Source organism: Raphanus sativus, unplaced genomic scaffold, assembly GCF_000801105.2.
Source record: "Raphanus sativus cultivar WK10039 unplaced genomic scaffold, ASM80110v3 Scaffold3103, whole genome shotgun sequence".
Lineage (NCBI taxonomy): Eukaryota > Viridiplantae > Streptophyta > Magnoliopsida > Brassicales > Brassicaceae > Raphanus > Raphanus sativus.
This window is the reverse complement of record NW_026618410.1, coordinates 1-12,335: the sequence shown is the minus strand read 5'-3', so window position 1 is coordinate 12,335 and position 12,335 is coordinate 1. Positions and strand designations below refer to the sequence as shown.

The 12,335-nt window shown below is 36.1% G+C and overlaps 4 protein-coding genes across 4 annotated transcripts; 2 read left to right on the top strand and 2 right to left on the bottom strand.

Annotated features, from left to right (window-relative positions):
* Window positions 1-6: 6 nt before the first annotated feature.
* On the top strand, window positions 7-1,218 carry LOC130506314 (ABC transporter G family member 25-like). Its single transcript, XM_057000954.1, has 2 exons — window positions 7-272; window positions 368-1,218. The coding sequence occupies exons 1-2, from the start codon at window positions 108-110 to the stop codon at window positions 1,046-1,048; spliced, it is 846 nt and encodes a 281-aa protein (XP_056856934.1). The 5' UTR covers window positions 7-107; the 3' UTR covers window positions 1,049-1,218.
* A 727-nt stretch (window positions 1,219-1,945) lies between these two features.
* Window positions 1,946-3,941, top strand: LOC108823706 (organelle RRM domain-containing protein 1, chloroplastic-like). Its single transcript, XM_018596975.2, has 6 exons — window positions 1,946-2,264; window positions 2,436-2,533; window positions 2,672-2,734; window positions 2,806-2,920; window positions 3,558-3,655; window positions 3,809-3,941. The coding sequence occupies exons 1-6, from the start codon at window positions 2,143-2,145 to the stop codon at window positions 3,847-3,849; spliced, it is 537 nt and encodes a 178-aa protein (XP_018452477.2). The 5' UTR covers window positions 1,946-2,142; the 3' UTR covers window positions 3,850-3,941.
* Window positions 3,942-4,069: 128 nt separating this feature from the next.
* Window positions 4,070-5,699, bottom strand: LOC130506313 (uncharacterized membrane protein At4g09580-like). The gene is made up of 4 exons (XM_057000953.1): window positions 5,293-5,699; window positions 4,792-5,062; window positions 4,534-4,704; window positions 4,070-4,435 (listed from the first exon to the last, which is right to left on the bottom strand). The coding sequence occupies exons 1-4, from the start codon at window positions 5,535-5,537 to the stop codon at window positions 4,304-4,306; spliced, it is 819 nt and encodes a 272-aa protein (XP_056856933.1). The 5' UTR covers window positions 5,538-5,699; the 3' UTR covers window positions 4,070-4,303.
* A 685-nt stretch (window positions 5,700-6,384) lies between these two features.
* Window positions 6,385-9,654, bottom strand: LOC130506315 (NAC domain-containing protein 30). Its single transcript, XM_057000955.1, has 4 exons — window positions 9,340-9,654; window positions 7,982-8,152; window positions 7,295-7,566; window positions 6,385-7,145 (listed from the first exon to the last, which is right to left on the bottom strand). Exons 2-4 carry the CDS (start codon window positions 8,139-8,141, stop codon window positions 6,600-6,602), a joined length of 978 nt encoding a protein of 325 aa, XP_056856935.1. The 5' UTR covers window positions 8,142-8,152; window positions 9,340-9,654; the 3' UTR covers window positions 6,385-6,599.
* Window positions 9,655-12,335: the final 2,681 nt, after the last annotated feature.

Below are 12,335 nucleotides of genomic sequence, written 5' to 3'. Positions count from 1 at the left end.
CTTACGACACATTGCTAGCCCCAAACGTCAGAGCTTGCATCGACGCGTCACCTTCTCCCGCAGAGAATGCACGTTTTGTGAAAACGAGAAAAAACGCTCGTGGAATAATGTCCGGTCTTGCGACATGGTCTAGTCAGCTATGCATCCTCCTCCACAGACTTATAAAAGAGCGCCGCCACGAATCTTTTGATGCACTTCGCATTTTCCAAGTCCTCGCAGCTTCACTGCTTTGTAGTCTCATGTGGTGGCACTCAGATTATCGAGACGTGCACGTAAGTATATTATACATTATTAATCATATGTAACAAAAAAAAACACTATTGGTTTGTTTTGGCGTTTTTTCTAATCAACGATAATATTGTTACAGGACCGACTAGGACTACTCTTCTTCGTATCTATTTTCTGGGGGGTACTTCCGTCATTTAACGCTGTCTTCACTTTTCCGCAAGAACGAGCGATTTTCACTCGAGAACGGGCGTCTGGTATGTACACACTCTCGTCTTACTTCATGGCTCACGTCATCGGATCGCTCACCATGGAACTCGTTCTCCCGGCAGCGTTCTTGACGCTAACTTACTGGATGGTCGGTCTACGTCCAGGACTAATTCCTTTCCTCCTCACCCTTTCCGTGCTATTGCTATACGTCTTAGCCTCACAGGGACTCGGACTTGCCTTAGGCGCAGCTATCATGGACGCTAAAAAAGCCTCCACGATCGTGACAGTGACAATGCTAGCGTTTGTTTTAACCGGCGGTTACTATGTTAACAAAGTGCCATCAGGCATGGTGTGGATGAAATACGTTTCCACGACGTTTTATTGTTACCGTCTATTAATAGCGGTTCAGTACGGAAATGGCGATGAGATATTGGCGATGGTTGGATGCAAGCCAAAGGGAACGCAAGGAGCGGCAAAGACGGCTGGGTGTCGGTTTATGGAGGAGGAAGTGATCGGAGACATTGGATTGTGGACGAGCGTTAGCGCTTTGTTCTTCATGTTTGTTGGTTATAGAGTATTGGCGTATTTGGCCTTGAGGCGTATTAAACTATAAATGAGAGGTGAGAGGGAAAATTATTTGAATAAATAATGAGTGGGTATAAATTAATTTCTAGGCTTTATAATTTCTAGTTAACTCAGTTTGTTCGATTTTTCTTTTGAACATGTGAAAACAAAAATGACTAGTTCTTTTAGTTGATTTATAATAAATGTATATTTCATCTATTACATTGTTTTCATTACTTGTGTTAATGAGTTCAGACTTGTGTTTGGGCCGGTTGACGAGTTCATTCTTGTGTATGGCCCATGGACTTTTGTAGAACGCTCAATGTTTTATGGTTTTTTAGTGTTTCTAATCTCATGATTATTGGATTTCGTCGATAGGGAATTTGTTAACTTGTCTGTCTTGTTCTTGGTGCTGAAACTCAACTGAGTATTTATTGGACACAGAGCTTTATTTAGCATGGAGCATATGTAGACTGGGGATATATATAAACAAAGATTAATTATTTATAAAACTAAAAAAAGTGCGGGGCATGTGCCACACATCTATCTTATCTGCGGCCGCCCCTATATAGTACCTAATTCCAAGTCTTGTTCTTATTTTCTATGTTTTCATTTCTGTGATATGGTTGTTTATATAAACTTCTAGTTTCCAACTACGCAGACATTGAGATTCATTCAGGGAAGAATTCTCTTATTATAATAACTAATAATTAAATTACTATAGTTAGTTTCATAATGTTGGTGATTCTTTAAGTTTATAACTTTGTAAATATAATAAACAAATAATTAATGAATATGAAAAATAATAAAATACGATATAGATATTTTCAGATTTAAAAGATTTATGTAAAAGTACTTTGTTTAGTATGAAATTAATATCTACTTTATTATTTTGCTAAATTGTCTTATTGAAAGAAAATTCCATAGTATTATTTGAAAAATTATGGATGAAGACGTGCTAATATATTGGATTAGCAAATGAGAGACAAATAAAAATAATTGGTTGATTCATGCATGAAGATGCCGCTAGAATAATTATTTGTGGCCGTCCTTGTGAGTATAGATTTAAAAATTGATATAGCGTGTATATCACATTTGCTCCTCATAGTCGTGGTTGTCTTATCTCTCCTTGCTCCGATCATCATGGCTGAATCTAGCAAATCATCGACGCCGGAAGCGAACGTGCACATCATCTACACCGAGAAGCCTACCAATGAGGAACCTAAAGACTATCATCTACGCACACTCTCCTCCGTTCTTGGCAGGTTTGTAAACTTTTACTAAATGGGTTATTAGTAGCTTAAATCATTACAGAGAGTATATATATTGTTTATTATGATTGATCGTGTCGATTATTGTGATGTTCTTAATGTATGGGGATGGGTACAAAATTTGATAATGGTGATTATGTTTTGTTTTTTATGGATGGCCAAAAGTGAAAAAGCTGCTAAGGACGCATTGGTATACAGCTACAAGGAAGCTGCGTCTGGTTTCTCAGCTATGCTCACCCCTGAGCAAGTCGCCAAGATCTCCAGTACGTTTCTTAAACTATGACATATGGCACATGAAATCTCAAACAAGTACAAGTGAAATCATGCAGTCACGATAGCGAAATCATGCAGTCACGATAGTGCTTTTTTTTTTCTTTCTTATATGATTTTGGGTGTTGCAGAAAAACCAGGTGTGATTCAAGTTGTGTCAAGCCAAACCTACCAGTCGCCCAAACCTGTTGGTGGTAATTTCAAGTTGACTTAACTTTGACTTTGTGTCATCAACTTCTACCAAAATAAATCTCTTGCTTTACAGAAAGAGTTGTTGCTGCAACGTCCGAACCGAAGGTTCACATCATCTACACAGAGAAGCCTACCAATGAGGAACCCAAAAAGTATCATCTCCGTAGACTCTCCTCCGTGCTTGGCAGGTATGTAAACATCTACTAATTGGTGTCATTAGTAGCTTAAAACATCTTACAAAAAGAGGATATATATATTGTCAGTGGTGGAAGTAGAAAAATCTTTTAGGAGGGTCAGTCTCTAAAAATCAGCATATATTACGTGGGTCATTTAGCTAAAATTACCAATAGTCATATAGCTTTTATAGAGTTATACCAGTAAACTTTTTTTAATAAAAAATTCACCTGGATCAGTTGACCCGTGTGATAACAATGTGGCTCCACCACTATATATTGTTTGATCGATCGTGTAGACAGGACGTCTTAAAAAAATTAGTAGCCTTGGGCTAAATAGTGAATATGGATCAATTTATAAATATTTATATCTTAGTTTTTTCACAATATTTTTTAAGTTGAACCAAAAGAATTTCCATTATCTAATCTGGAAAATTGAAAAATGGTAAAACACACAATTTATGGACCTTTAACATATTAAAATATACCTTTATATTCAACTAAATAACACAAAAAGTTTGGATCCATAGACCCATGGCCACCGCGGCACCGCCCCTATGGCCATGGACAAGAGCCGGGGTGTCGATTGAAGTGATGAATATAAGATATGATAATGATGATTATATTCTGTTCATTTTTGGCTATTCAATAGTGACAAGGCTGCAGAGGAGGCCCTAATATACAGCTACAAGGAAGCTGCCTCTGGTTTCTCAGCTAAGCTCACCCCTGAGCAAGTAGCCGAGATCTCCAGTAAGTTTCTTAAACTATGACATATGGCACATGAGATCTCGAACAAGTACAAGTAGAATCATGTAGTCATATGGTAGCAATATTTTTCAGAGTATGTAGGCTTAGGAAAAAACATGATAAGTGTTTTAACTTGACCAATGTTTTTTTTTGCAGAACAACCAGGTGTGGTTCAAGTTGTGTCGAGCCAGACCTAACATTACCCAAACTTGTTGGTGGTGGTTTCAAGTTGACCTAAATTTATGTCTGTCTTATTCAAATTCTGCTGAAATAATTCTCTTGCTTTACAGAGAGAGTTGTTGTTGTAATGTTGTGGCTTTGAGAACTGGTTGTCTAATTTAAATGATGTCATGCTTTTGCTTTGGATTCGAGTTCTTTTGTTTGAAACACTTTTCATATACATTGATTCTGAAAATATATAAAGAAAATAATAACTTGATTCCGAAAAAAATGTATTGATTCTATGATATCTTCCTCAGTTCTACTCTCAAATGGAAACACACAAACACACAAAAAAAGTATAAACGAGTCAGCCATTATTGTTTCTGCTGTGTCCTCTAAATCAGTTAAAATTGTAGCCTTGTCCTCTGTAAGGCTTTATGACATCGAAGGTTAAGCAAGCCTGTGTATTGTAAAGGGACTTCTCTTTGGCTATTCATATATCTTCTTTCTTTTCAGTATTGTTGGGAGTATGGAGATAAACCCAATGAGGAAAAGCACTGACAATGTCTTGAAATCATACAGGTCCTTCACCGATTTGAGATCTCCAATAGCAAGTCCAGCCTACAATACAAAGAACCAAGAACTTAACGCTCTGCTTAGAATCTTGTTGTGTCTTGGACAATGCTTCTCAGAGACAAGAGCATAATGGAGGAGCTTACTCTGACGGTTATGTAAGCAGCGGGAATGAGACCGACCAATGTCGCCAAAAAGAAGATATGAAAAGGTACATCAACAATGGGAGAAGCCAAATTGATGAACAGATTTGGCAGTGTTGGTGTTATCCTCAGAAACAACATATAATTCAAAAGCTTATCTCTACGCTTACCAATCTGAAATAAAAAAAAACCCACACAAGTAATCATTACAACCCACCAAATGAAGAATATTTTCATAGAGCAAAAGAGAGAAGCTCTAACCTCAGCCTGAAAGAATCTCAACTTGTCAGGCCACAGCCAAGTGATCAAAGGCCGACCGATCAACTTAGACAAAAAGAAACAGCAAGTAGCTCCAGCGGTTGCGTTGAAAACAACCAAGACAACACCTTTGATAACCCCAAAGAGAGCTCCCGCCAAAAGCGACATAAAGATAGTCCCTGGGATCATAAACGTCTGCATGAAAATGTAGGTCGCACAGTACCCTAAAACGAACTGCGCCGGGTACTCATTCGCATAGTCTGCAAGATTGTCTCTGAAACCAAAAAAACACAAAAGATTACAACTTTATCAATACCCATATCAAAGTTTCTACATTTACACTATCAAGAACCTCAACATTGATCAAAACATCGATCATCCTATAAAAAAGTTTGAATCTTTATAACATTTTTTTTAACAAGATTGTAACTTTATCAATACCCTTCTTCAAGATTGATCAAAGTTTGAATCTTTATGGGTAAGGAGAAGAGGAAAGGTTGTTACTTGAGCAAGCGGAGGTCAGAGATGCTTCTGGGGAGCTTGAGCTTGCCGAATTGGGCAGCGGGCATTGTCATGTAGATGCAGAAGAGACCAGAGGAGAAGACGAGGAAGACGCCGAGGGAGACCGCGAGTTCCCATCGGCTAAGAGGGAACCGATCGAGTTTAGATCGCTTTCCGGAGGGTGAATCGTCGTCGTCTGACATGGCTCCGAGCTCTTCGTCTCTGATTAGATTCCGTGTGAGAGACATCACCCACCACTTTGAGGATTGGGGTTTGGTTGTGGGGTTGGGATTGTTTAATTCATCGACAGTGATTGTAAAAAGTTTCGATCTTGAGAGGAAGGTGGAGAGAGGAAGACGTGTCTCTTAGCTTTTTTCCATTTTCATTGTCGGTGTCGGAGACTCGACGATGATTGGGGCTGTTTAAGACCTTCTGGATTGGTGAGAGGGTTCTAATATATTTCAAATCTGAAACCTCTGAGTCGACGAGAGGGTACGTTTGACAATCGTTGAATCGATTGTCCGCCATTTATTTTATTTGGTTGTATTGTTTCTTGGTCTAATAATAGTTTCATTATTATTTTTATTTTTCTTATTGTTAATTTTTTTGGGTTAGTTGTGTTCTGTTTGTTTTACATGTTATTTACAATTACTAAATAACAAGCTTGAATGGTATAGACTTGCTGTTAAAAAAAATGGTATAGACTTTTAGTTTAAGAGTTTTTGTTTTAGATTCTATGTTTTTGTTTTTCAAAAATATATAAATTCATATTTTTATCACCATCGAATTATTTCAAAATAGAAATATCAAATTAAGTAGAATTTTGATTCTTCTAGTTTTTAGACTGTAAACTTAAATTTTCTTTGTAAAATATGGTTGATAAATTTAATGTGTTAAAGACTGTGTAAAGCACTTAGAACACTTCTACAATACCAGAGCATATAATTTGAATTCAAATCGTACATTGCTATGATTTATATTTAGTTGCCACTGATTGAGGTTTGAATTATGAGCACATTTTACACGTTCTCCTGGCTGCTAGGCCACCATAGACAGATTTGGCGTGCATTTTCGTATAATTATGATCGCATTTTATTAGAATCAACGGACGACTTATATATTCAAGTAACAATATAAATATGGACAAGAAAAACCAAGGGATAGATAAAAAAATTCCACCTTTGTGAAATCTCTACGTAATAAAACCCAAACTTGTTTTACAAATAGACAGTTATAGAAGTTATTCTTCAGATGAAACAATTAAATCATAAAAACAAATCAATATAGTATAGTATATAATTTTCTTTTAATTACGAGTCAGGGAAACATCCAAGAGAATCATGTATATTTGTTTCAACCTCATGATTATAGTTTTGAAGCATGGAAGGGAAGCTCTGCGCCGGATTATACGACTGCGTCTCGAACGAAGACATTAGGGCATTAGGGTTTTGTGGATGTGTGACTTGTGTCTCAAGCAAGCTATCTAGTGTTCTCCAGTCCACACAGTTGAAGTTCTTCTCTTCTTCTTGCTCGAATCCCTCATTCTGATCTTTATTCGTCCCTAGACTCGGCGACAAGCTGGGGCTGTCCAGCTGAGGGAGCTCGATGTTACCATATTGATGCATCGATGAGGATACGTTATTGGCATTGTAGTGATTATTGCTCATTTTCATTTGGTTAAGGTTATGGCTCGATGAAGAGGCACCGATATGATGACTCGTGTTCATTGTCGCTGAAGATGAGTAGTTGTTACTACTATCAACGTGGTAGAGCTGGCTCTGCCATGGCTCGTACCCTAATGGCCTCTGGTTTGGAATCGGCTTCCTAAATGCTCGACAAACGACCCAGCCTTCCTCCTATAGTTCACAAGTGAATGGTTATTGACAAAGAGTCCATTTAGGCCTTCACATTATTAGCTCGATTGTGTAACATATGGTAGATAGTTAAGTTGATTAGATATTGGTTTGACAATAGTGGCTATATAAATTAGTCTTAAAATGTGTACCTGAACCGGGGCAAGCTCAGAGTTTTGGAGACGGTATTCGTGCATGATCCAATCGGATTTTCTTCCATTAGGAGCTCGACCTTTGTAATAGACAAGTGTCTTCCGCATTCCTATGACACTGTTCTTTGAAAGCACCGCCTTGTCTCTTCCGGTGGCCTTCCAGAACCCAGCGGCCGTGGCTCTATTGGTCCTAGTCCCGGTCGGGTACTTCCTGTCCTTGTGGCTAAAGAAATACCACTCATTTTGCTCTTCATACCCTAGTGTGCATCTCGCTGCAATGCAACACCAAATGTTAATGTCATAAAAATGTACACAACAAAATATTAGCATATGGATATTAAAATGAAGATTGCAAAATGATGTGGTGAATTGTATTTGGGCTGATAAACGATATGATTCTACTTTCCCACTTTCAACAAAAGAATCAACAAGTTTAATTTCAAATGAGATATTATGAGTTATGATTGTACCACATCCCTTAATTTTCTTTGTAATATTCTTTTCACACTGACGTTTATAAAATCTTACTAGTCAAAGAAAGTAGGCTTTCTCATTCATTTCGCATGCCAATTCCATCGCATACTATTGGTTTTGTAAAGACCATATGAAGTAAACAATGTACTGCCATTCTATGCAAAAGCTAAGATTAATAACTGATAATCATTATACAAAATCCACGTTACTTACCCTGAATATCCCACGGCTCCATTTTGTAGAGATCAATCTCCACAATGACATCTAAAGCACTCTTCATTGAATTGATCTTCCTATCTAGGTAATAACCGACGAGTTCTTCCTCTGTCGGATGAAATCGGAATCCTGGTGGCATATGCATTATGTTATCCATCTAAAATTATCCTGTAAAAGTATATAAATCGGGAAACTGTTAGAGAAATGAGTAAGAAACGAGATGGAGAAATGAGAGAAAAGAGAATGATACGAATGAAAATATATTTGTATATAAACCTAAGCGTGTCTTTTTGGAAGCTATTGCGAAAACCTTAGACAAACAAGGCACAACCTTAAAGTTTTGTTTTGGGGACCAAAACCAAAGCCTATTACAAGCTTCTTATATTTAATTATAAGAAATGGATGGAATGACTCTTGGGTCCAATGGAATTCCAAAAGCTGTGTTGGCTAATGATAGTGATGTTACACACGGACACATGATAATATATTAAAATATCTATAAATATACACACACATACTATATGTATTCACATGTAAATAGATAATATCTAAAATTTTAGATCTTTAAGCTTAAGGGTATAGCTATTATATGTTTCTGATGATGGTTATGATGTATTTTCACGGGACCACCAACAATGGAGGAGCGCTTACTATTTTGCAATAATAACAAAAGTTTGATAGTGAAGGTTTTTTGGATTTTTTCTTAGAAAACATTAGGTTTAACCGTTTATTTCGCCTTGTACATACCGAACGATGCTCTTAAACGATAAGTTTCAACGTTTATGCTATATGTATTATATAAATTATAAAGAGCTCTATATAATATAACATAGCTGGTTGGTATTATAAGACCTGATATACAAGAACTATATATTGTATATGGAAGATAATCATATAAGATGGATATATAGCCGAAAAGCTTGACGGGTGGAAGTCACCGAGGTTGATGTTCCTTTGAGTGTATTACACACTCTTGTATGTGTTTATATCGCTATAGTATCTATATATTATTATTATTAATGGTGTAACAGCAATTAATTTCTAAGAAACAATAATGTCGTTGAAAAACATAGATTTCGAAATCCCCACCATTACTTTTAATTTCCCGTTTACTCTAAATTTGGTGGTCAATGTCTACACATATATACACATTTGTATACTATTCAAGATATGAACCTTCCTACCCATATACAAAACGATCCCATAGTATATATATGTATGTAATAATGCATATTTGATGGAAAAATCCAAACAGAAACGATGTATAATGGTTCATGCATGTATCCATATGTACCGATTTGTATTTTTTGTGTGTGAACAAAAAAAACTAAAAGGAATAATGAGTTGAAACTTACAAGTTAATATAGATTGGACGAAGGGCTTGCGGGAAATACTGATATGTTTTGAGCAATTTCAACAAGAACGATCTGTAATAGGGTAGCAAAAGGAAGAAGGAGAGTAGGGTTTGAAATCTCTGTTGCGGATTGAATGATGACTGTTTGTATAACAAGGCAAGAGATTGGCTTTTGATTAATTAGATCACATGTATATGGACCATCTAGAAATCTTAGAGTGTATATATATAGGTTTATGATGTGAATATGCTTATTTATATAAATGGAAGTGTGTGTCATGTGGGTGCAAAATGATGATATAAGGAGGGAGAGGAAGAAGATGGAGATGGAGCAAGAGGGTTTGATAGCGCGTGGGATAGACATCTACGCCTTGTTTTTGGACGGCTCCATCTCTCTTTCTAACCGCAAATTTTTGTTTAAAGTTTTTCCAAGCTTCTCCACTTTACCGGCAGTTACTGCACAACCCAACTTTTGTTAGTTGTCTATTATTTATTAGTTATTTATTACATCTCACAAGATTAAAATCCCTCTTCATTTTTATCTTTTTTTGTCATCGACTAATACAAGCTTAAACTAATATGTAAACTATGCTGGTAGCTCCGCATCCATGTGCACGACAAAAAACGGTTGTTTTCTGGCACATCGTGCTAACTTATCCACTTTCAAATTCTACGTGCGTGGAACATGAATGATCTCCGAACTGTGAAAACTTTTTCTCAAAGTTTTAATATCCTCTATATATGTTGTAAAAACATGTCATTTTTCTAGTTCCGAAACCATCTTCACCATTTTTATCTATTATATATCAATGTTATATATACGACTAGCGATTTACATATGCGTTAGGTTAAATAATAAAATGGTCTGAACATCACCAAAAAGTTTTATAGATTGCAAATTTTAATTTGATTGAAATAAATATTACAAACGATTCTAGTAGTTTAGCCTAGTATAAATATTACAAATTACTCTCTATGCATGTATTTTTGTCATCGTATATGCATAATGTATATATAACCAAAAATGTAATAGTAACAATATAACGAGAAAAAACAATATAACGAGAAATTTTAGATATATGTTTGCTTAACCTGGTGTTAATATGTGTCCTCGTTAACCCATTCATAAAATAAGCACGTGAGGCAAAAGAAAACATGGGGACAAAATAACTGTATTTGAGTATGTAAACTCTCAAACGTCGAAAGAATTTACACGAGTGTATATTTTATGGATTTATTTTTTAAAAAGAAATGTACATTTATGGATTACTACGTAAATCTCACTCAATATACTGCCGCATCAAATTTTATGATGTAATATAGAAATACATAATTGATAATTTCAAGTCTCAGATCCAATGGAAACCATACAATCCAAAATTTATTTTCACAAAACTATTAAAATATTTTTCAGATTTGTAGTAGCCCTAAAGGAATGAACGTTGGCCATTAAACATGACGAATCGTGTCCGTTTGTACATTATATATTAAAAACAACAAGAAATAAAAGAAAAGAGTAAAACAGATGAAAATGTTCTTAAGTCTTTCTTCAGCAATCCAGCTCCCATTGTCTGGTTGGTGGCGCCGTCCTTAACAAGTGTCGCTCTAGATGCTGGACACGTGGGGAGAAGAACTGTTTCTATTACATAACTAATCATTTGTTCCTCATCTGATTTCCTCTTATCCCGGTCCCACCAAAGCCGTTGGCTGTCGTTTTACTGTATTTACCTCACCCTTTCGGCTTGTGACGTCATCTCAGTAACTCGTTGAGTCTCTAGTCTAGTCCCGAACGAAAAGTCCAAAAACTGAAGAATCTTTTTGAGTTCGTGAAGCGTACAGTGTGACTAGGAGCACGGAAATCAAGGAGAAATGGATACATACAAAAAGAAAAAGGAGTTTATTCGGTAAATAATAAGAAATGAGTACTAAAACGGGAAAGGGAAATTTAAAGATGGGAAAGGCTAGTTGAATAAAAGCTGGATTTAAGAAATGAGAAGAAAGAGCACTTGATTTTGGTTTCAGTTTCACATGCATGCCTACTTGTCTAGTGTCTACTGCGTGAGAGAGAGCCCTTTTGTACAAATCCCAAGGATTTACCCACAAACCCCTTCACACCATTTACATTGTTGTCAGAATATACATTATATATGTGCCTCGATCCCTATATTTCCTTCTCTAATCATAATGTCTCCAACTCTCAAGATAAAAATTTATATAATAAACCCCCTTTTGTACTTGTTACGGGCTCTTGTGTATGACAATATTAAGCCGGCCTCTAATTTGATTTGCTATCTATTAAGTAGTATTAAGTATACTGTACATTGATTTTATGATGGGTTCACAGTGTTTATGAACTAATACATAACATAAGAATGTGCACAAAAAAAACATAACATAAGATATCAGTATCTGAAATGCGTTCCATTTTTAGAACAGATATACTTCTTCTTTTTTGCAAATGTGTTTCATATTTACATAAGCTATATTTTCCCTAACTAACTATGTATATATGATCGGATTTATAGCGCGTGTGTACTTGACACTCTCTAACACTGATTATAATTAAGGTTAACGGTAATTATTGGGGTTAGTAGGCAAGTAGCCTACTAAATCGAATAATTAACGATGCATTACCAATTAGTGTTTGTTGTTTTTACCCGGCAGAGGTCAACGTGCTGCTGTTCTCAATTGAATTCGTATCTCAAGTTTTTATCCACTAAAAATGAACTGTAGAAGTTAGTGACGCCACTGTAAATTGCTGATTAGGATTCCATCCTCCCTATTGGCTGGCCGGTTTCATAACTTACAATATGTATTGATTTATATTAAGTAAAAATGCTATCAAAGCATGCTAACAAAAGTAATTGATACATTAGACGCACGATTTTTTTGGAGGCTTCCACTTTACCGTCCACGAATTAAAAGGTTATCAATATCACGCCAATATCTTGAAAATTTGATACATTGGTCCAAAGACTCCAAGGTCTAGCCTTTTTG